At 40.4% G+C, this 21,590-nt stretch overlaps 3 protein-coding genes across 4 annotated transcripts in view; 2 read left to right on the top strand and 1 right to left on the bottom strand.

Annotated features, from left to right (window-relative positions):
- Nucleotides 1-635: 635 nt before the first annotated feature.
- LOC311497756 (uncharacterized protein) lies at nt 636-9,583 on the top strand (the record flags this gene model as incomplete). Its single annotated transcript, XM_084558128.1, has 20 exons — nt 636-880; nt 998-1,167; nt 1,273-1,398; nt 1,759-1,920; nt 2,014-2,125; nt 2,204-2,346; nt 2,567-2,723; nt 3,996-4,099; nt 4,474-4,569; nt 5,866-5,948; nt 6,463-6,576; nt 6,754-6,881; nt 6,987-7,135; nt 7,317-7,442; nt 7,624-7,785; nt 7,980-8,172; nt 8,261-8,391; nt 8,488-8,653; nt 8,813-8,916; nt 9,480-9,583. The coding sequence occupies exons 1-20, from the start codon at nt 708-710 to the stop codon at nt 9,581-9,583; spliced, it is 2,703 nt and encodes a 900-aa protein (XP_084414254.1). The 5' UTR covers nt 636-707.
- Nucleotides 9,584-12,206: 2,623 nt separating this feature from the next.
- Nucleotides 12,207-18,985, top strand: tbrg1 (transforming growth factor beta regulator 1). Its single transcript, XM_084559172.1, has 15 exons — nt 12,207-12,652; nt 12,856-12,992; nt 13,364-13,421; nt 13,552-13,634; nt 13,874-13,910; nt 14,256-14,318; nt 14,817-15,053; nt 15,188-15,258; nt 15,555-15,796; nt 15,878-16,014; nt 16,803-16,949; nt 17,170-17,267; nt 17,444-17,554; nt 18,119-18,264; nt 18,822-18,985. Exons 2-15 carry the CDS (start codon nt 12,874-12,876, stop codon nt 18,908-18,910), a joined length of 1,638 nt encoding a protein of 545 aa, XP_084415298.1. The 5' UTR covers nt 12,207-12,652; nt 12,856-12,873; the 3' UTR covers nt 18,911-18,985.
- A 143-nt stretch (nt 18,986-19,128) lies between these two features.
- The window catches only part of LOC311498538 (sialate O-acetylesterase-like), a 5,001-nt gene continuing 2,539 nt past the window's right edge, over nt 19,129-21,590 (bottom strand). For both annotated transcript variants that reach the window (XM_084559173.1, XM_084559174.1), the window contains exons 8-10: nt 21,390-21,544; nt 20,552-20,753; nt 19,129-20,340 (exon numbers count right to left, since the gene is read on the bottom strand). In XM_084559173.1, the coding sequence (XP_084415299.1) occupies nt 20,074-20,340; nt 20,552-20,753; nt 21,390-21,544 (624 nt within the window). In that variant the 3' untranslated portion in view covers nt 19,129-20,073. The remainder of the gene's footprint in view (nt 20,341-20,551; nt 20,754-21,389; nt 21,545-21,590) is intronic.

Below are 21,590 nucleotides of genomic sequence, written 5' to 3'. Positions count from 1 at the left end.
GAATGTCTTGTAGAGTTTATATAACAACCGGCTAAATTAGAACCAAATAGCCCATTAGGACAGTTGCTGATACAAATTATCCAATGTATTTGTGACGTTTTTTTCGTGCAGGAAATGGAATGTAAAAACTTTACAAGATGTAATGGTGCCTTTAATTAAAACAGTAGCATTGTGTGGATTTAAATTGCATAAACATGGATAGATACAATGCAATCCTGCACACAATATTTTCATGTTTTTAAGTGTAAGTCTAATATTTTAGAGCTACAAGCACCAAAACAGGAATCAGAACACATACTAACATAATGTCTTTCTGATCAGACTGTCACTGGTGTAAATCTACTATATACTATTACAATAATGAGCAGGATTGTCAGGGATGACCCTGTCTGTGTTCTTCAGGGACTTAACTAAAAATAGCCACATTGGTGTATGTTAATAAATGACTGATAATGCATGATGACCAATAAATGATTGCTATGAATAATGCCCATCCAGCTTTAACCCTACATTAAACAAATACCACATTATACTCCAATACCTCAGTACTTTAGAAAAAACAACAAAAAACACAACTTTTAGTTACATTCTAGTTGTTGTGCCCCAAGCTTCAAAGCCTTAACTCCTCATACCAACAGGACTACCTCAGGAGATTCTACAGTCTGAACCACAGAGCTCCAGCGAGAAGGACCAGGTCTGTGCCAGCCATGGAGGAGAAAATCAGAGAAATGCAGAACTTCTTTGGCCTGAGAGAAACAGGAAAGCTGGACTCTCACACTCTGGACGTGATGAGGGAGCCAAGGTGTGGTGTTCCAGATGTGGACAACTTCAGTTTCTACCCTAATGAGCCTAAGTGGAACAACTACACCATCACATACACGTGAGACCTCATTTTATACAGTTAATACTGTAATAATCTGAAATGATTATTTTCCTGTAGATAGTTTTTTGCTGGATTCTTTAGCCAACTGCAGATTTGTTGATCCTGACGCCTCATGTGTGGGTCACCGACATGCAGGATAGCCAGATATACTCCGGACATGAATAGAGTGGATGTGGAGAAGTCCTTCAGTTCAGCCCTGAAGTTGTGGAGCGATGCAGCTCCACTGAGGTTCATCAAAGTCAACCATGGCAAAGCTGACATAGTCTTCTCCTTCGCTCGCAGAAGTAAATCTGAAACTATTATCTCTTATCTCCTCAATATGGTTAATAAAAGGTAGAGCCTGTTTGATATTCGTTCACTGCGTGATGAAGTGTTGCTTTCTGCTGCAGCTCATGGAGATTTCTTTCCCTTTGATGGACCCCGGGGTGTGTTGGCTCATGCTTTCCAGCCAGGAGAGGGGATGGGTGGAGACGTGCACTTTGACGAGGATGAAACATGGACGGCGGGGAGGCAAGGTTTGTCAGTCAGAACATCGTGTCATGTGAAATACAAAAGAAGACCTAGGCTAAGAATGCTATTGCATAACACTGCTATGTTTGTCCTTGATTTTTTTTTTAAATAATTTGAATGTAGGTCAGTTCTGAGCCACCATGTGCAGGAAGGTGTTGCGTGGCTCCTTGTGAGTTAGTGTCTCTAGCCACACCCAAGTCAATGATGTCACAGCAGGTGCTCACAGCACACTGTGAGCACCTGCTGTGGTCTCCACTGAGTTTGTGGAGGCAAATGAAGCCTTCAAACCCACAGACAGCAGTGTGGCAGCATGTCATTCTGTGTCCATTTAGAAGAGCTAATAGAAATCATGTCCTTCTTTCCAGGTTACAGCCTGTTTGCTGTCGCAGCTCACGAGCTCGGCCACTCGCTCGGTCTGACTCACTCCAGAGACCCCTCTGCTATCATGTACCCCACTTACAAGCATCACAGCAGTGCCCAGTACTCTCTGGCCACAGATGATGTGCTGGGGATCCAAACGCTGTACGGTGAGGAAGTCATTAAACATGTAAAATGATGATTGTGTTCCTCGAACAGTTCTCACAGCTTGTAAATGCCTTATGTTCCACATTATTTCTCAGGTAAGCCCAACAAAAAAGTGGAACCCCAACCCGCTTCAAACAAATGCGACCCCTACTTTTCTTTTGATGCGGCAACGATGATTAACAATGAGATTGTTTTCTTCAAGAACAGGTATGCTTTGTTTTAAATTATAAGTCCACAATGCCTAAATTATGTTTCAATTGCTACTCTCTTGTTGTTTCAATCTAGTTACATGTGGATGAGAACAACAAAGGCAACTTATTGGAATCGCCTGACAGAGGGCCGCAGCAGCACGTATTTACCAAGCATCAGCTCTCACGTGGATGCCGCTTATGACATCCCTGCCAAAGGCGTGGCGTACATATTCACTGGTAGAGTAATGGGCAGTCTACAAAGCATCACTTAGGCCGTGTCAGCATGACAAGGCTGGATTTCCAGTCGGAGAGCACGACGCTGCACCCAAATTACAGCCTTGTGCAACTTAAGTGTTGCAGTTCATGCAAGAGGCTCATTGAGTTTGGCAGTGCCTGTGGTATGTTGCTGTTTTTCATAGTGTTCCGAATTGCTTATGACATGGCGGTGTTTTTCCAGGTCGTAAGTACTGGGTGGTTCAACAGCTTAAGACGAAAAGTCGCTCCGGCTCCATCTATGAGTACGGCTTCTCCCCCAGAGTGAGGCAGGTTGACGCTGCTGTGCATGTCAGTGAATATGGGAAAACTATGTTCTTCGTGGGAGAGTTTTATTACAGGTAACTTCAAAATGCCCACTGGACTCACGTTTCAAACATGATTTTGATTTTTTGATTTTATATTTCAAAATAAAAGATGGAAACAGGAAAAACTAACCCACAAAGTAACTGAAAAACAGGGAAATATTAAGTATTAAGCTGTTAAATTCTGCCACCTAGTGAGTGATTGGATCTTCATTCAGTATCTAAACAATGCTGATCTGATTTATGTGGGTAATTATTTTCACTACTCCTTGACATACCAACAATTTCTTTATTACTTGATTCATTTCAATACAATCCAGTTTTATCAATGTAACATAGTCAAAGTCAGTGCAAGCACTAATGCAGGGAACAAAAGGATAGAATCAGCAAAGTGTTAATTATAGAACAACCCAGTGGGAAAACAGTGTGCTCAAAATGTTGTTGTTGTGAAATAAGAAAAATGAGCATATGTGGCTGGCATATGTGTACATGTATTGTAAGTATCGTAAGCATCGTAAGCAGATCAGAGAATTATGCATAACAGTAAGATAGAAACTGATAACTGTAAGCAATGCACACTGTGGAGGTTGGTGGGGCCATCACCACAGATTAGAAACGTCTAGCTCAGCAGATTAGAAACGTGCAGCATATAATATGAATATATACATCGATCAGGCATAACATTATGACCGACAGGAGAAGTAAATAACATTGACCATCTTGTGACAATACAAAGTTCTGCTGGGAAACTTTTGGACCTGGCATTCATGTGGATGTTACTTAGACATGTAGCACCCACCTAGACCAGACCAGGCACCGCCACCCCATAGCAATGACACCCCTTGATGGCAGCAGCCATCCCCAGCAGGATGCAGTCTGACACAGGCACACACAAAAACGGTTTAGGAACAACTCAAAAAACATGAAGAGCAGCACAAGGTGTTGACATGGTCTCCAAATTCACTAGATCCTAAACTGATCAAGTATCTGTGGGATGATCCACAGAGGCCCCTCCCCTCAACCCATAGGACCCAAAGGCCCCCACTAACAACATTCTGGAGGCACAAGGGAGATCTACACAATTTTAGGAAGGTGGTTTTAATGTTATGCCTGATCGGTGTATCTGCTAAAATACAAGATATTTGATGTTGACACTATTCCCGGACAGGATCAGCAATCACTGTCTGTATCTAACTGCAAATATGAAAAAAATATTATACAAACTTCTGCATGAAGAATGCTTAGTGCTTTGAAAAATATTTCCACTAAAAAGTTAAAAATTAATTAATTTGAATCATCCAATCTCAGATACGATGAGAGCAACAGGCAGATGGACCCTGGCTTCCCCAGACTGATCCAAAAGGACTGGCCTGGAATCCCGAGGAGGGTCGACGCCGCGTTTAAGTTGCATGGTAAAAACAGGGGAAATGCAGTTTATGTACTTTGTGTAAAGTGGACCTGAGCAGCAGGATGCAAATAGAACACGACTGAAATGGAAGTTGTAATTTCTTGTTTTTACCGTCTTTAGGTGGTAGACGGGTGGAGTTTACCGCAACAGATGCACTTTTATCCTGAAAACACCATTTGCCCCAGTTTCAGAAAAAAGTGTTACTCAAACTAGAATTAGACTGCTACTCCCAGCTGGACTTTGTTGTTCTCACTTCATCTCATGTATTCTGAAACAACACAAACACGCTTCGGAACAATTAAAACATGAAATGCAAACTGTACAAAAGTCTTTTTTTGTGATTTTAAAAAGAGTTTTTTTGTTATTTTCTTTTGACAGGTAGCATCTTCCTCCTCAGTGGGACAAAATCCTACCAGTATGACATCAAACAAAAACGGGTGGTGAAAATAATTCCAGGAAATTCTTGGCTTGGATGTTGATACAGCAACTTACTGAGATACGTGTACTTTTAATATATGTCCTTTATTTTAAAAGTTAAATAGACGTGTGAAAAAATAAGGGTCATATGTTGTTGTTAAACTGAGATAATTATGTAATTGTTACAGTTTATTTTTTAGGGCATAATGTACGTGTACCTGTGTGTAAATTATAACTCTGTTGTCCCTCTTGAATACAATGGTACTTCTTGTATAAGTACCATTGCAAGGATATACTGATCTGAGGATTTAATAATAATTAAAGATATATACATTTTACATGCAAAGTGCATCTTTTTTTCATCAACAGAATGTGTCTTTTGAAAGTTGACTCAATAAAATATCATTTTTGTTCACAAATCTCAGGGGCTTGTGTGTAATTTTTATTAATTATTCACCAAGACAGATGAAAAACTTAGAATAACTTCTTTTAAAATATGTCATTAAAAGAGGAATGCTTACACGTTTGCAGAATTTTTATGTTGTAGATGGTTGCAGTTGGGATCATTTTGCCCATTTGATACGCTATCCATTCATTATTTTAGATCCTTACCATAGGTTTTCAATTGACTATCTGCAAAATAACCAAAAACTACAGTTTTCAACTGAATGTAATACAGTAAATGATGCAGTACAGTGAATGTAATCTAGTATAAATTAGAATTAAATAAAAAATATCCAGTTAAATTGAACAATAAATATAAAGTGTAGCTCTATTTACAGTGTAGCTTAGTAAATGTTATCTTCCAGCATCACTCTAAGGTTATGCTTCTGCTATCCTTGCAAGGATGTTTGGATGTTTTTATATTTTATCAAATTTGTCGTGCAATGCTCTTTAAATCAGTGTGAGCCAGTGATGAAAATGTATAGTATTCTTGGCAGAGTGGCCGCGCAGCAGTTTTGTTGATGTAACACTGTGTGGGATTTGGGAAAAGCCTAAATTTACATTAGGACAATTTAAAAGAAATGCTGATCAGTCTCTTGCCGTTTGCAGTTTACTGCAATTTTAGTAAGAAAACAAGAACAGAACAAAGTCAAATCTCCACAAAAGGCTCGTCAATAAAGATCTAATCATCTCCTCCCACTGTCTTATCAGAGGGGCCCTCTGTACTCCCCTTCCCCTTCTGGTGCAGGGGCGTCTCTAAACATTTACTGAAATGCTCCAAAGTACACCATGTGCGCCAGCTTTTATCAGAGCAATATACACCTCAGGCTGTCCAGGCTGCCTTTCAGAGAGACTGGATGGAGACGAGAAAACATTTTAACAAGATGTCTCTTGCTGATTTTTGGATAGTGCTGCTGGGTTGTTTAGCCCTGTGCCATGCAGCACCGACCATTGCGCCAACAATTTCCCCAGAGGATGACGACATGGCCAAGGTAATTCTATGTCATGATAAATATCAGTAGCGGTAGTATCAGTCTTCAACAGCGATAAAAGAAGTATTTTAATCACATGTAAGTACAAGTACCAAAACAGCAATGTAAAAATACACCTGCATAAAAAAATCATTAGATTATTAATACTGAAGCAGTAGTGTGTAAGCAGCATGTTACTGATGTAGTGGCAGCAGGTGGAGCTAGATTTATATAGTTTATATTATACAGAGACAGCAGATGAATCTAAGGCATCATCAGATGACTAATGGGGAAAGGAAAGAAGAAAAGGCAACCGTCTGTTTTTAGTGTAGTTTTCTTTATTATGTGTTAAATCTTCGTCATGAGTGTAATTAGTAACTAAAGCTGGCAAATAAATTGTATTTTATGTAAAATATTTTCCCTCTGACATGTAGTCGGCACTTAGAAGCATAAAATGGAAATACCCAAGTAACTTTCTACACTTGGACAGTCACTTGTGTCTAAATTCCCATTCCTTCCTGTCTCTCTGCATCAGAGTTACCTTTCTACGTTCTATGACGACGTTGGAATGACCAACGTCACGACGCGAAGCTTAATCAGCAACTTCACCGAAGATCTGCAAGCCATGCAGGCCTTCTTTGGCCTGGAGGTACGAGCGAATGGAATAGTTTGAGTGAGCTGGGATGAAATAATGGAAGAAAAACTCCAAATTCATGTTTTTATAATGAAATGTTGCCTTTCTATGAATCATTGTGGTAAATCAGGCCGGAGCTTACATTAGGAGTCTGTGTGTTATTCTTACCTCATATCACCCACTGACCACCAGGTGACCGGCGTCTTGAATAATGAGACTGTGGAGGTGATGAAGGCTCCGAGGTGTGGCGTGTCGGACATCAGCAGATACGGACACTTCGCTGGGAAACCCAGATGGCAGAAGAGGCTTATTACTTATAGGTCTCTGGTCAGATATAATACTGTCAAGATGTTTGAATATATATAAATGATATTGTATTATTGTATATTAAGAGAATTAACGATTTGTAAAAATGATCTGAGCAGGATTACTCAGTACACTCCGGATCTGAGCCAGAGTCAGGTGGACGCAACCATCAGTAAGGCCTTCAAGCTCTACAGCGACGTCATCCCACTGGATTTCAAACAGGTCTACAGTGGTACTGCAGACATCATGATCCTCTTCAAAGGAGGATGTGAGTCTGGATGGAACACACTTCTGTTAGAAACAACTAATAAATATAACATGCTAGAATCTATCTCCACATTTTGAGTAATCTGGCTCTGTCTCTTTTTATTTATAGTGTGTGTGTGTGTGTGTGTCTGGGGGAGGGGGTTACAAGCAGAGGCTTCAACATCATATTTGTCCTGTTGCAGATCATGGGGACTTTTACCCTTTCGATGGGGCTGGTGGAGTCTTAGCTCATGCTAACTCTCCTGGACGGGGTCAGGGAGGAGACACACACTTTGATGATGATGAAAGGTGGACTCTGACCCAAAGAGGTAAATACATTCTGCTATGTTATTCTAGCAAAGTTGAGGCGGCCGCAATCACTAGGCAGAAGTTCATAACCTCTCCATGTTATCTTCAATCTACAGGTCACTGGAATTTGCTTTAAGGAAAACTCACTGTAGTTAGAGTATAATTGTGTCAGACTTACTTTATTGATATTGTTGTGTTCAGGTGTGAATCTGCTGCTGGTGGCAGCCCATGAGTTCGGCCACGCTCTGGGCCTGGATCACTCCAGGGACAGACGGGCACTGATGTTCCCCACCTACCAATATGTGAATACGAACGGATACAGGCTGCCTGATGATGACAGACGTGGCGTTCAAGCTCTGTATGGTAAATAGAAATGTCAGATTCCATGAACTCATCCACATGCATCTTTGTTTATGACATGATGTCTGGTAGGATATGAAATGTAATGTTCATTGTGATTGATGTGCTTGACATGAGGTTAAAGTGCACCGTTTGGTTTGTTTATGCCATGGGTTTGTAGTCTAGTCACTTTTTGACTTTATTGCTCTATTTTTCAGGCAGCCGCACCCCAGTGCCCACAACAAAGCCTAATCCACCTCCTCGTCCAGAACCTGAACCAGAGCCAGAGGAGCCAACTGAGGATCCAAGGCCAGACCCTCTGCCCAACCCCGGGGATGAGCAGTGTAGCCGTCAGCTGGTGTTTGATGCTGCTACCTCCATCAGGGGAGACCTATACTTCTTCAAAAATGGGTACATTTTGTATCTGTCATGATCAATTTATTTATGTGCAACATAAAACCTACATCTTATTGCATTTTCTATTTAAAATCCTCACCAGATACTACTGGAGGAAGAGTGGAAGCTACCAAGGAATCCGTTTGACTAGAGTATCTGCAAAATGGTCGCGAATCAACCGTGTTGACGCTGCGTTTGAAGTCCCACAAGAGAATGCGGCATATTTATTTGAAGGTGACACTCATTGGGCTTTGCTTGACTATGGTATACATTAAACTGAGTACTACAAACCTGTACAAAATATAATAGCATCCAGCTGTTTCTCCACAGGTCGCCAATACTGGGGTATAAGAGCGACTTCAAAAACTTTGCTGTCAGGCTATCCAAAGCCTATCACCAGCCTTGGCCTCCCCTCTTCAGTCAGGAAGGTGGACGCTGCTGTCTTTGTGACAACCACTAGAAAAACACTATTTTTTGTGGACAATAAATATTGGAGGTGAGTGCTGATTAAGCTTTTATTGTCTTTGCACAATAAAACATTTCACGAGGCCGCTGGTTTTTAACATGTAAGGCATGAATCACATTGGTCTGAGTTTTTTTATTACATACTGTAATATACACTGCCTACACAATTGTCTTTGTTTTATTTCCACAGCTATGATGAAGGCCGAAGCCAAATGGACTATGGATATCCTCGATACATCACCCAGGATTTCCCAGGAATCGGTTCCAAAGTTGATGCAGCTTTTGAGAATTATGGTAATTTGATCATTTTCACCATTGTTTTTTATACACCATACTGGGCTATGACTGTCTTTGCTGTGAAAGCTCTCATAGTTGCAAAGCTACTGAGAATTATTATCTGATGTTTTACCTTCTTTCAGAGTGCTGTTTTTGTTTCCAGCACCCAACTTTACTTTTTTTTTTGTTTGTTTACCCCGATCAGCCCCATAAAACTCATTTCTGGCAGTGGAACAAAACAAAAGAAGTTCTGAGGAACCAGATGCGTTCTACATTCAGAACTAAACAGAACACACAATGAGAGAGTAGCTGGTGAACATAGTGGCACATTTAAAGCCAGGTTATTTTTTCTCAAAAGCTGGTGTTGACCAAACTTGAGTTCAAAGGAGTGTGAATGGTGGAAATTCAACACATTGATTGCTGTTACTCCTTGTCAGTTGGATGCATAGTTAACCAGCTAATATGTTTTCCATATACTTTTTATAAGACAATAATATGTGAATGCCCCATGTGTCCAAAATATGTTAATTTGAATTTAAGTTTATTTGCAGATTTGATAAACTAAGTCTCTCCTTCTACAGGATATCTGTATTTCTCAAATGGCCCCAGACAGAGTGAGTACTACCTGCCTTACAGGAGAGTGAATCGTGTGCTGCTCAACTACGGCTGGCTCGACTGTTACTGAGAACCCACAACAACACAGCTGTCTACATTTAGAATGTGTAGTTAACTTGTATGTTGCACGTTTTTATGATGCTCTCGGAGACAGCTGTTGTTTCAGTAGAACTCCTGCATAGCTGCTGAGGTAAAGCACATGACACGCTCAAACTGAAGCAAAGATCAGTGAATGATTATCCTTTGATCAATTCTGTAAATAATCTTTGACCCGATGTTTATGGCGCTTGTAAGCACTGATGATAAATGTATTTGCATTTCAGGGTACATCCATACATCACAAATAAAAACCTTGAGTTTTGCAAGAGCTCTGTTACAATTTGCCTCCTTAACACGAGTCAATTTAAAGGATTTTGCTTGTTGCATACAGCAACCTGGGTGACACCGCAACAAATTAGGAAACAATTTAAGCCATTGCTTGTTCTCCATCATGTCCGGACTGTTGCATCTGTCTTTTGCCTGGATGCTGCAATTTAAGAATTAGGACCACAGGGCTCGTTTAGCCACATAAGAGGAAATCCAATATGGAAAGAGATCTGAGTCACTAGTGTTTTCATGAACATGGATAAATGAAGGCTTTTGTAGTTTAGTGTTGCATGTGCGCACAAAGTACAATGCTGATTGAGACACACAACAAAAACAAGTCAAGGAAGTGATGAAGTGAAGAGAACACAATCAACAAGGATATGGGATCTTACAACAGTTAAAAGAATACATACATTTTCACCCTTAGTGTTGCTTTTATTTACACAGCATTTGATGTATCTGTTATTGGAATTTCTGCTGACACTAGCAGAATACAGCGGAGGTAAATTTAATCTGGGCCATCCACACAGCATTGCACAACAACCCAATTTCTTGCAGAAACAGTGTGTCCCCGTACAACAAACAATCTCAGGAACATAGTGAGCATTTGTAAATTGGACAAATATCTAGACAACTTTCCCCAGTGATATCCATACATTATTCAGACCATCATCGCAAAATAGGTTTCATTCACTCCACTGTATCGAGGAAGATGCAAAAGAACAACTAAGGAACTTGTAGGCTAGACGCCATGAGCAGTAAGAAAATTTATTTCTGTAATTTAGGAGAGCCAAACCTTTAATTGGTAGGGAATATTTGGTGAGAGATACAAAAGACAAAGACCGTCAGTTAACAATTTTCTGCTACCATGACAGAATGACAAAAACAAATCTGTAATTTAGTGCCATTTGGTCAGTGGATGATAATTTTTCAATATACGGCAAATGGGCAGATTTTTACTTATTTATGACAATCACCCAATCTAACTTTAAAAGGATTTTTTTGTTCTATTGTGGGACAGTTCTACTTTGTTGTAGGTGTGACCGAATTAAAATGCAAGATTTCCCTGTTATCTGTATGTTTCTTACTATTCATTAAAAAAAAAAAAAAAGAAGAACATAAAGCACAGTTTTGAATTGGAATGCTGCGGTAACATTCCCATGCTGGCAAACCAGTCGTGATACGAGCCAAACAGTCGAGCAGCAGGGACTATGACGACCGGGAGTATGGTGGAGCCTGTGACAGAAACTGTGACTACGAATGTAACTTAGCTTCTATGTTATTTACTGTTTACTGGCGGTCAGGAACAATGAAATAGAATCTAGGAAATGCCAAGGAAAAGTTTCTGATGCATCAGTTAAAAACAGTCTTGATTTTCAGAGGAAAGGTTACAATCTAAAAATGAAAGCAATTGACAGTGTGGTCAAACACAGTTTACAATTCTTTTCCTTACTGGAGAGCACTAAAAGAAGAGAGTGAGCGACTGTAGACTGTAGTCACATCAAACACATTCATCAGTAGTGCTGCGTAACTGATCTCACTGCCATAAAGGAGAGACAAAGGTTCCACAGCGCAAGTAACGCACCACATTTAACTGCCGGTAACGGTAACGGCGTTGTAACGGAGGAAATAGTAATTAGTTAGATTACTCATTACTGAAAAAAATACCGCCATTAGTAACGCCGTTTATTTTACCGCCGTTATTCCCATCACTGATATTACCATTAGTTAAGATTGGTAATGAAGATTGGTAAATAAATTACTGGGAAACACATATGTTGGCAAAAAACTAAAAAATGAAGGAAACCAAACTCTGAGTTGTCTTGACCTTAAAGAGTTTTTTTTCTGAGTGCCATGTTATAAACCAAAGTAGTTAGGTTTATAACAGTTAGTTAGGCAGATCAGAAGTGTGTATGGAAATCTGTACAAGTTATCAGGTATGTACCTCAACATGCCTTTCTTGAAAGAAGTGTATAAACAAGCTCCAATTCATAGATTCAGTCATGACAAGTTTTGGTAGCATTATTATTATTATTATTATTTACGCCAGCAAAAGGGACAAGAGGAAAAAAAAACAAGTTTGTAAAATTAAAAGCAGAAAACACTCTCAGTGAGATCAACAGCCTATATATCCATAGAGACAGACCCAGATACTAGTAAGGTATATAAAGCATAGTATTTCTTCTACAATCACAAACTTGTCACAGCTTTACAGTAAGATATTTAGTTATTTAATTTACTTTTATATTACTTAATTTTTATCCATTGCTGTCTATGACGGTATTTTTTCGATTCACCACTACATTTTCTTTTACATTTTCACATTGTTCTCATTATTGCAAATCTGCATTTTATTGCCGTTCTAATGATACAATTAGTAAGGTAATATTTACCAATTTCGAGCACCTCAAAACCGGATATCCGGAAAAAGTACGCCCTGTAATAATGTTCGGTGTGGTCCACGGCCTTTTGTTCCTCTTTCTGCTCATATATTTTGTTCTCTTAGGTACATATATCATATACAGTCTAATTTCTACGGTAATATAAAATATGCATAACTACTACAAGCAGACCACAAAATGTTTAATCTTCGTAGAGGTTTATATAATTGTCGCAGTTGCAAGACGGTGGTTGCTGCTAGCTTAGCATGTAGCCATTTTGATGTAAACAAAGCGATACAGACGACTGAAGGTTCCGGTTGACACGGAAACTACCAGACAGGACCACGAACTAAAAAGAATTGAGTCTGCTGCTTTGCTGCATTTTCATTTAGGTAAGCATACTTTGGTTCAAGCTAACCCTTACTCCTTCGTGTGATGCTATTAGCAGCTGTTAGCATATGTTGGATTTTAACAGAATACGCAGGTGTGTGAGTTTGCTATGTTGCAGTCATATGTTGCTTAGTGATTGAATGAGGTACATGTAGACAGAGAGATACTGGATTAATGCACGTCTCGTTAACGTTTCCCCCCTCAGGACTCACCCTTGTCTTCCATGGAGTCACTAAACACGTTTGAGTCCGAGATGGAGGCTGATGGACAGGGGAACTACTCTTTGTTTCCTGCTCTGGACAGCATTGCAAGTCTGTCTGGGACTGCTGAAACTCTGGAGAGGTTGTTAAGAATAATCTAATGCCCTTTTACAGATGCCTAGTGAAGAAACTGGTCACAGCTATGAAAGGAGAACATTCCATCAACATTAAAAGCTGATGCTGTGTAAAAGTGACAGTCAGTGGATCAAGGTGTTTGCTTGCTGAGAATCAAATCAAAATACAAGTCAGATATGAAAACATGATTTAGTACTAGATAGTCTCCTAAACAACACTGTGGCCAGAACTACTTTGTAATGATGTACTGTATCATTTGGCTGGTTCGCAGCCTTTGGTGGTTCAGACAGTAACTTCAGTGGCATTTTTGTAGTTTTCGGTAGACTTTTGCCATCAAACCTTACACTGGAGGATACTGACGTTTCTTTCTAATTGCAGTGAACCACCCAGTGAAATTGCTGAGAAACCAAACCTCACTTGGCTTGATGCAGCTCAGGTATCTGCCACATCTCCAGGACATTTTAATGTAGCAGCATTTCCACCCTGCACTGTAGCCGTGCACTGATTTTTTTATTTTTTTACCTTCATAACCAGCGTGCTTTTTTTTCTTCCTTTCTCCCACGTAGATTGTCTTGGAGGAGGCCGGACGGCCCATGCACATAAAGGAGATTAAACAGAGAATAATCGACAGGGGACTTGTTCAGTCCAAGTACAGCAGCCCCCTCATTTGACTACTTATAACTTTTGAGCTTATTTGTTTTAAAAAGTCAAAAGATGAAATAGGGACTCAGAGCGTCACTTTCTTGAATTTCAGAAGATATAGTTTCTGCCTTTGGGTAAATGATAAGAGGGAGGACGTATGCATGCTACTCTGTGTTGCTTTATAGTTTGTAATTTCGTTCCTGAATCTACATTTGGTCTCTTCTTACCTTGTTCTCTTCCTGGCAGTGCAAAATCAAGCCTGGAAGCCGTCATGTATCGTGAGGTAAGCAAGAGGTTTGAGACTCAGGGTGACAGCAACCTCTGCTGTTGAGTATGATAACTTACATGTTCACTAGTTCAGTGTGTCATCTGTATTTCTGTCAGTATCTTTTAATTTCTCCATGTTCTCCCATCCTGCTTATTTGACCTCGTTTCACAATTTTAGAACGAGGCAGACATTTCTCTGCTCTGTGATTAAAACACACGGTGATCTGTGCTCAGAAGCTTTTTTATTTTTGCTGCATCTAATAAAAATTGAATTCATCTAAAATTGACCCCCGGCTTTTCGGAATAAAACTTACCCTTTCCAGCCCCGTGCATTTGGCCTCAGTCTCACGTTATGTTTCAGACACAAAAAGGCAGCAGGAGATTCAAGAGGATTGAAAACAGAAATGGAGTCTTTGCACTGCTGGTGAGTTATCTGGGACACTGATGCCACTTTCATGCAACACCAACAAGTTTCTCATAGGATACAGCAAAATCACTTGATGTTCTATGGCAGAGTATTGGTGGACAAAGCTTCGTCTTTCACACAATATCTGGGTCTAGAAGTGAGGATTCATACAAATCACTACCATTAATAATTAATAATTTAAAGTAGTTTATGCAGTGCTACGTGGCAAATCTTGGAACCATGTTGGATGACTAATTTTGACTATTAAGATTTTTGCAGACACATTTTTCTGAGGTGAGTTCATTGCAGAAATAATTTCTTTATTTCAGTTTTGTGAGTTTCCAACAGCGTGCGGGTTTTGTTTTTCAGTAACTTTCATTGTATGTCATACAGCGCTCTAAGTAGAAGCTGCATCAGTGTTATTTGTTCGTCTACATCTCATCTTTGTGGACACATGCAGTAGCCTCGGGTCCTCCTGGTGCACGTGAACAGACCTCTGTCTTTGTCTCCTCGCAGACTGATGAGGAGCGACAGCAGGCCCTGCAGGCATTCACTGCCCAGTCTTTCCTCGGCTCTCCGCAGCAGAATACCATCTCCAGTTCTGGCTCTGGAGCCTCTGTGCCTGCCTTCCCATCTCCATCCAGTTCCTCTGAACATAAGGCTAAGATGAAGAGAGGTCCACGAAAAAGCCAGAACGAGAAGTACAGACTCAAGTACCTCAGGCTGCGCAAAGCTGCTCGTGCAATGATCTTTGTAAGGAAATAAATTATTGTTGCCCGTCATGCATATGTGGACTCGACGTTTGTCAAGTTATCAACTGTGACTGCAAAGTTGGAAAGATGTTAGTGTTTTTAACTGTCAGTGTTGTACTGTTGTTTTACCTGCAGGAGAATGCAGCTCTCTGTGATGAGGTTGCTCATTTAGAAGAGAAGTTTCTGAGAGCAAAGGAGGAGCGCAGGTGTGTATATATTTGAGCTATACTGGTGCTGTACTAAACCCAAACTTACACTGACTTACTGTGTGTTTAACAAGGTGCTTCCTAGTGTTGTCATTTTTTCTTTATTCTTACATGGGATGAATGGATTTATATTCTAAACTGCTGCTTCCTGGATGAATAACGTCAGTACATCTGCACTGGCACCGGCAGCCACATTGGCTGATTAGATATTTGCTTTAATGAGCACTTGAACAGTTGCACTAACAAAGTGGCCAGTGGGCGCACATGTCATTATGCTTTTTCGTTTTTATTTCCAGGTTCTTACTGAAGTCATTGTTGCAGTACCAGTCCGTGTCAGAGAGCGAGCTGCTGCCTACACCCAGCTCAAGCTCTCATCCACCAGTGCCACCGGCAACATTGGCCTCAGGTCCTGCAGGGTCTTCAGGCCTCTCTGCAGCCCATAACCTCACATCAGTAGTGTCAACAGGGGAAGAAGGACTGCTTAAGAAACCCAAGAAGGAAAGGAAAGAACGTGGAAAGGAGAATGGAAAGGAAGAATGTAAGTGTTACAATCATTTATGTAGATGTAAGATTTAGGTGATATTATGTGTTGATAGACTGCCTTAAATTGTGCCTTTAGTTCCAAAGAAGATGTCTAAGAAGAGAAAGCTAGCAGACGGCTCACGGAAGCTGGTGCAGCCCATCCCTCTCGACTCATCCGGTCGTCCCGTCTTTCCCATTGTCCTGGGAGGTTTAACGGTCTACAGTCTGGGAGAGGTCAGTGTCTGAGACGAAGCCTGTCATAGCTTTAGCTTTGTCGTTGGCTTTTTAGCTGATTCAGCAAGTTGATTCAATGGGCAAGCTCTGACTGGCTGTTCTGTTGAGAAAACCAGAGCACAAAAAGAAAAATGGAAGTGACGGTACCAAAACGACATAGTTTAAATGGCACACACTGTAGCCTGGTAACATGCCATTTGGATTACAGAGACAATAATACTTCCGGCCAGATGCAATTGGAAAGTCCTGCAAGCAGTCGGAGCCATTTTGTTGTAAATGGATTTAATTCTACACCACTCTTCTGTCCATCACCACATGAAGTCCACCCAAGCCAAGCAGATCTTGCTGGAGCATAATCAGTTCCTAATGGAGTCACTCCAAGCCAGTTTTCAAAAAAAGTTGTGGGCAGGGAAGTTTGTTTGCACTCCAGGCTAATTATTGGTGGCTCCTCTTAGTATCTTAACCTCCCAACTAATAGTTGCTGTTTTCCCTTTTGAATGACAAACCACTGAGACCTGCTGGTATGAAGAGATATTTCCTTCCAAGCAGGTGTTGGGCGTAGTCTTTGTTCAAGTGCAAATTTATGACCCTGACACAAACAAGGTGACGCCACAGTCAGCCTACGTTGTCGGTAGTTCTTTGACGTCGGCTTGTTGTGTTCCTACCTTTAGACTGAGCGCCATAGGCTTTGGGTCATGGTTGATAATAAAAAACAAAACAAAAAAAAAAATGACAAAACATTGATAAAATAAAGCCTTCACCCAAGTAAACTTTTGTCTGCTCTCCAGATTATCACTGACAGAATGCTGTTCCATGACGAGTGTGCCATCTACCCAGTGGGCTTCTGCAGCACACGCATCTTTGCCAGCATGAAAAACCCCGACCTGCAGTGCCTCTACACCTGCCAAATCAAGGATGGGGGAACAGGTCCACAGGTACACATACAGACCAGTGTTTCCCATCAGTCATACTGTAGTATTTATGTATATTGTAAATGATGTTCAGTCTGCTAATATAAAAGTGAACAAACTAAAGCAATACATTAGAAATGAATTTGGATTTTTTAAAATTGTATATTAAATTATTTTGAATATTTAACTGAAATGGGGTTTTATTATATGTTACTTTAATTGTTTGCGTTCGTCCCACCCCCAGTTTGAGATTGTACCCGAAGAAGATCCTCAGAATGCCATCGTAGCCTCCTCCGCCCTGACGTGCCACTCTAATCTACTGAAAGCCATCGCATCTGTCAGGTAACATTCACCTCAGGGGCTTGGATTGATTGATGTTATACTGCAAATGAACAAGCTTCTCGGTTCTGGGGTTTAGTGTTAGTGTTGCAAAAGACCACCACATATTAAGGACAAGTAATGTCAGTAGCTAATTCAATTTTAATATAACAATGAACTTCAACGCGTCCTTCTCTTAGTTCCAAGTCTGTGGCACCGATTGTGCCATCAGGAGCAGACTTCTTCGGCTTCTCTCACCCCACCATCCAGAATCTCATCCAGAGTTGTCCTGGAGCTCGCAAATGTAGCAAGTAAGTTTATTCTGCTCCCTCATTATGGATTAGCATCATTAGTAGTACACAGCATGCACTTTGAAAACTTTTGTGACTTGCAGATTATGATTAAAGAATTAACTCTTTTTAAACTAAATGTATAGTTGGAAAACCAGAGGACCCAAGCAATTATCAGAGTCCAGTGTCATTACAAAAACAGGATCATACTGTAGGTAATGTTCATGTCAAGAACCTGTTAGGAACAAGTTACCATACAAACTTAAGCATTTATCTTATACTCTGAAGCATTTTAAACTTGTTTTTCTTCACTGAGAGGATTATATGATGATTAAGATTATTTCTAAGAAATATGGTCAGGCATAACATGAAAAAATGCTCACTTCTGCAGTTATTCATTTAGAATCTGAATTATTTAGTATGAAACCAGGTTCATGCTGTATTCATGTATGCTAACAGGAGATCCAATTAAATTAAATACCCTTCATATGTAGTTCGAGTGAGCTTGCAATCACCAGGTTTCTTTAGAAATGGTGTCTTTTGTTCTGTGATTTATTCGTTTATTTTTTTACATTGTTCATTCAGCTACAGATGGATTCGTTTTGAGGTGTGTCGCCCCGGTGATGGCCAGGTCTCCCACAGCCTGTCGGAGGATGACGCCTCCATCAACTTTGAAGCCTACCAGAGGCATCAAGGCTTTGATGAGAACATCAAGACGGAGCACATCACAGGTGTCTTAAACGTAGCATTTTCCTTCCGAGCACCATCTTTTGGCTGCAGCGCATTTGATCTCTGTCTTTTATCGGTTTACAGGGTGAACATTTTACGTTCATGTAATGTAGGGTTCCATTAACACTGACTGTGTTCATGCAGTCCATAGAAACACCTTTAAAAGCTGGGCTTACTTTATAGTGAGTAGGTGGCGAGTAAGTTAGAATCCCCTGGTGGGGACTCAAATGAAAAACCTATTCCTCAACAACTGCTGTCAAAATGTCAGAGCAGAGCAGTGGAGCCGCTCAGTTGCACTTTGCTCTGCGGGAGTTTGCGTAAATAACCCCCCTTACCCCACCCACTGCTCCTGCAGCCCTCTGGTGTAAATAATATATTGCAAATGAAAGTGGCTATGTAAGCTGAAAAAAAAATGTACTACACCAGTCACATTACTGTAGTGTCAAAACTTCAAAGCAGAAGTGCAGCCTATTTTTGTTATCTCTCCGATCTCCTAACACTGGCATGATGATTACTCAGCATGATGCTGACAGCCACTCTCTTCCTTCCCCATCTTCAGAACAGACACCGCCGTCTCCTAGCTCCTCTCATCAGCACCACCTGACCCCCTCCACCATGAAGCCCTCTACCTCATACTTCAGCTCGTGAGATTCTGCACCTCTGAAGCCAAGGTCATACAGTACCTGATCATGGTGATCTTTTACTCTTATGTACAAAGCATACAGTCTTCTAATAGCAGCGTATGTTTAAGTATCTCAAATCTAAATGTTTTTTTGCGTCATTATTGAAGATGTCTGTGAAGGTTCTCAGTCATCCAGGTCATGGTATATCCAAAAAGGTTTAAAAAACAAAACAAAAAAAAAACTAACCTTTTTGGATATCATTATTGAAGGTGCGTGCTATCATGGTTGATGCTAATTTACTGGATTTGGCTGGTGAGTTAGTTCAATTTTTTTTTTTTTTTACTGTCTTTAAACGTCTCAAAACATTTAATATTGAATTACCTTAAAGACTAAATGGGGATTACATAAAAAAAATTAAAAATCAATACGCTTTCTCCCCATTTGCCACAACAAAACATTTCGTTTAATCTTTCCAAATTATACAATAACGTTATTTATTTCTGTTTTACTTTGAAGCGCCGATTATGACAGAATACAAGAAGGCAGGCCGAGGTGTTTGCGTGTCATTTATTTGTGCAAAATGAGTGAAGTCCAAATTACTTTTGGTGTAAACTTCAAAACCCAGAGTTTTGTAAAAATAAAAATCAAAAAGAAAAAACAACACACTTTGTCATGATTTTCTACATTCATTTAGCAATTACTTGTGTTAGTTCAAAGTACACTAGTGCATATACCCAAGACTTGTCAGCACACAGCAGTAAACGGATGACATTGTTGAGTACACATAATCCTTTGCATCAGTTAACATTTCCAAACTTCTTCTGAAAAATCTATAGAGATAATTCAGAGTCCTTCCTGAGACACTGCATTAGTCGAGTGGTATTATTTTCCATTCTGGTGACACTACAGTGAGCTAACTGGATGCTACTCTGACTGGAAAGACAGGGAGGTTAAATGCATGTCAAGATAAGCTCATTATCCAGACTGAGACTATACATCATGTTGAGGAATGTATGGCCCACTGTGAGGCCCACTTTCATTTGTTAGACATTTAAGTAAATACATAAGGCAAATCAACACAAACTGACAAATACAGTGATTCGCTGTTGCCACCATTTCGTCTATGCTGGGGACACTTTTACAGCAGTCTAGCTGTCCAATCAGCTGAGGCTTTAAGACAAATCTGATTCAGAGGCTTTTCCAAATGTTTCCTATGTCTGGATAGCGATTGATAATAAAAGGAGGTGCAGGTAACACTGTACTGGAGCTGTAGACAGGACAGGCTTTAAAGTTACAGGGCCAGTCTTTCCATGCATACCGAACGGCAGCAACTTCACTGGGAGGATCAGAGAATTTGGCAGTTAACAGCACACTGTTTGTTTCCCACTGTGCGATAGGAGCTGGAACCCAGTGTGACGAAGGCTCACATGGAGTCTTAATGTCTGAGATACAGACCTTGATTTAAAAAAAAAAAAAAAAAATAGACAAGATGATGAGAGCAAGAACTTATTTTATCTTAGAAAATATGAGAGCAGATATCAGATACATCTAATGTTTAATACAGCAATAGCAGTACCCAGATAACTCACAGAAATGTGGGACTATTAAAGGTTTTCTTATTCTTCTTATAAAATGGATTTTTCTTATTCCAGCTAGCGGGTCTTACCTCAAAGATGTCTTCGGACCACATGACAGAGACAGACTGGTCGTAGGTAATTTTGACATAGGTAATGTTGACATCGGTTTGAGTGGACAGGATCTGGCTGGGGAAAGGTCCGAGGAAGGACACGTTCTTCTCATCATAAGCCACCGCCCTGGCACCCAGTGTCAGTCTATAAGCAACATCCTGCTTGTCTCTAGGGTGGATCCTGAAACACAATTGTGTGGCAGTTGGTGAGACCAAAAAGGGAAAAAAAAAAAAAGCTGCTCATAAATATCAAATATAAAAGCAGGTCACATCATGCAGACTTTTATTAAATTAAAGACAAGTAACAGCAGTAAGCTGTTTCCCAGTTGTTGTTTTTTTACTTATGGTACATAGAGAAAGTCTGTTGATGTTAAAGTTCTGCCAGGGACACACTGCGTCTTGGCAGCATAACCGTGAAGTTTTATAGGCGTTTACAAGGATCTTAAAATCTGCCCAACTGGAAGTAAGAGTGGGAGCATTTGAACAGGTGCGATTTAAAGCTCTGAATAAAACTCAGCAGCAGCTTGGATTTCAGATCAAACCTGTTGTGTTAGTTTAAAAAACTTTAACTTTTATCTTGGCCCGTCACTATTTATTTATGCCTCCACATTCTACCTGAATATCAATGAGTTTCAGATGAGCTCAGTATGAAAGCTGGCAGGGGTTACCGACTGGTCACAAAATGCAGACTTTCTTCACAGCTGAAGGCGGGTGAATAATCCTTGCATCTTTTCACGAGCTATCAAGCGGGAATCACAGAGTAGACGTGAAAGTTTGAAAATGTTCACACCTATGAATAAAGGAAAAGGATCCTTACGTGCCGTAGGGTGAGGTCTCATCTGGTAAATCCAAAGCCACAGCCATGAAGGTTTTCTTCAAGATGGCGTTTGGGACAAAGCCGGCGTCTGCGGTTTGATGCCAGCGGATGTTCGGAAAGCCGTCATCTGTGCAGTCTTTTTTATACGTGGATAGCTGCAGATGCAGGGAAAATCCTTCATGAGCTGTTCAGTACATCAAA

Source organism: Chelon labrosus (assembly GCF_963514085.1).
Source record: "Chelon labrosus genome assembly, chromosome: 13".
Lineage (NCBI taxonomy): Eukaryota > Metazoa > Chordata > Actinopteri > Mugiliformes > Mugilidae > Chelon > Chelon labrosus.
Note: the sequence above shows the minus strand (reverse complement) of the source record. Positions and strands in the feature narration are given on the sequence as shown.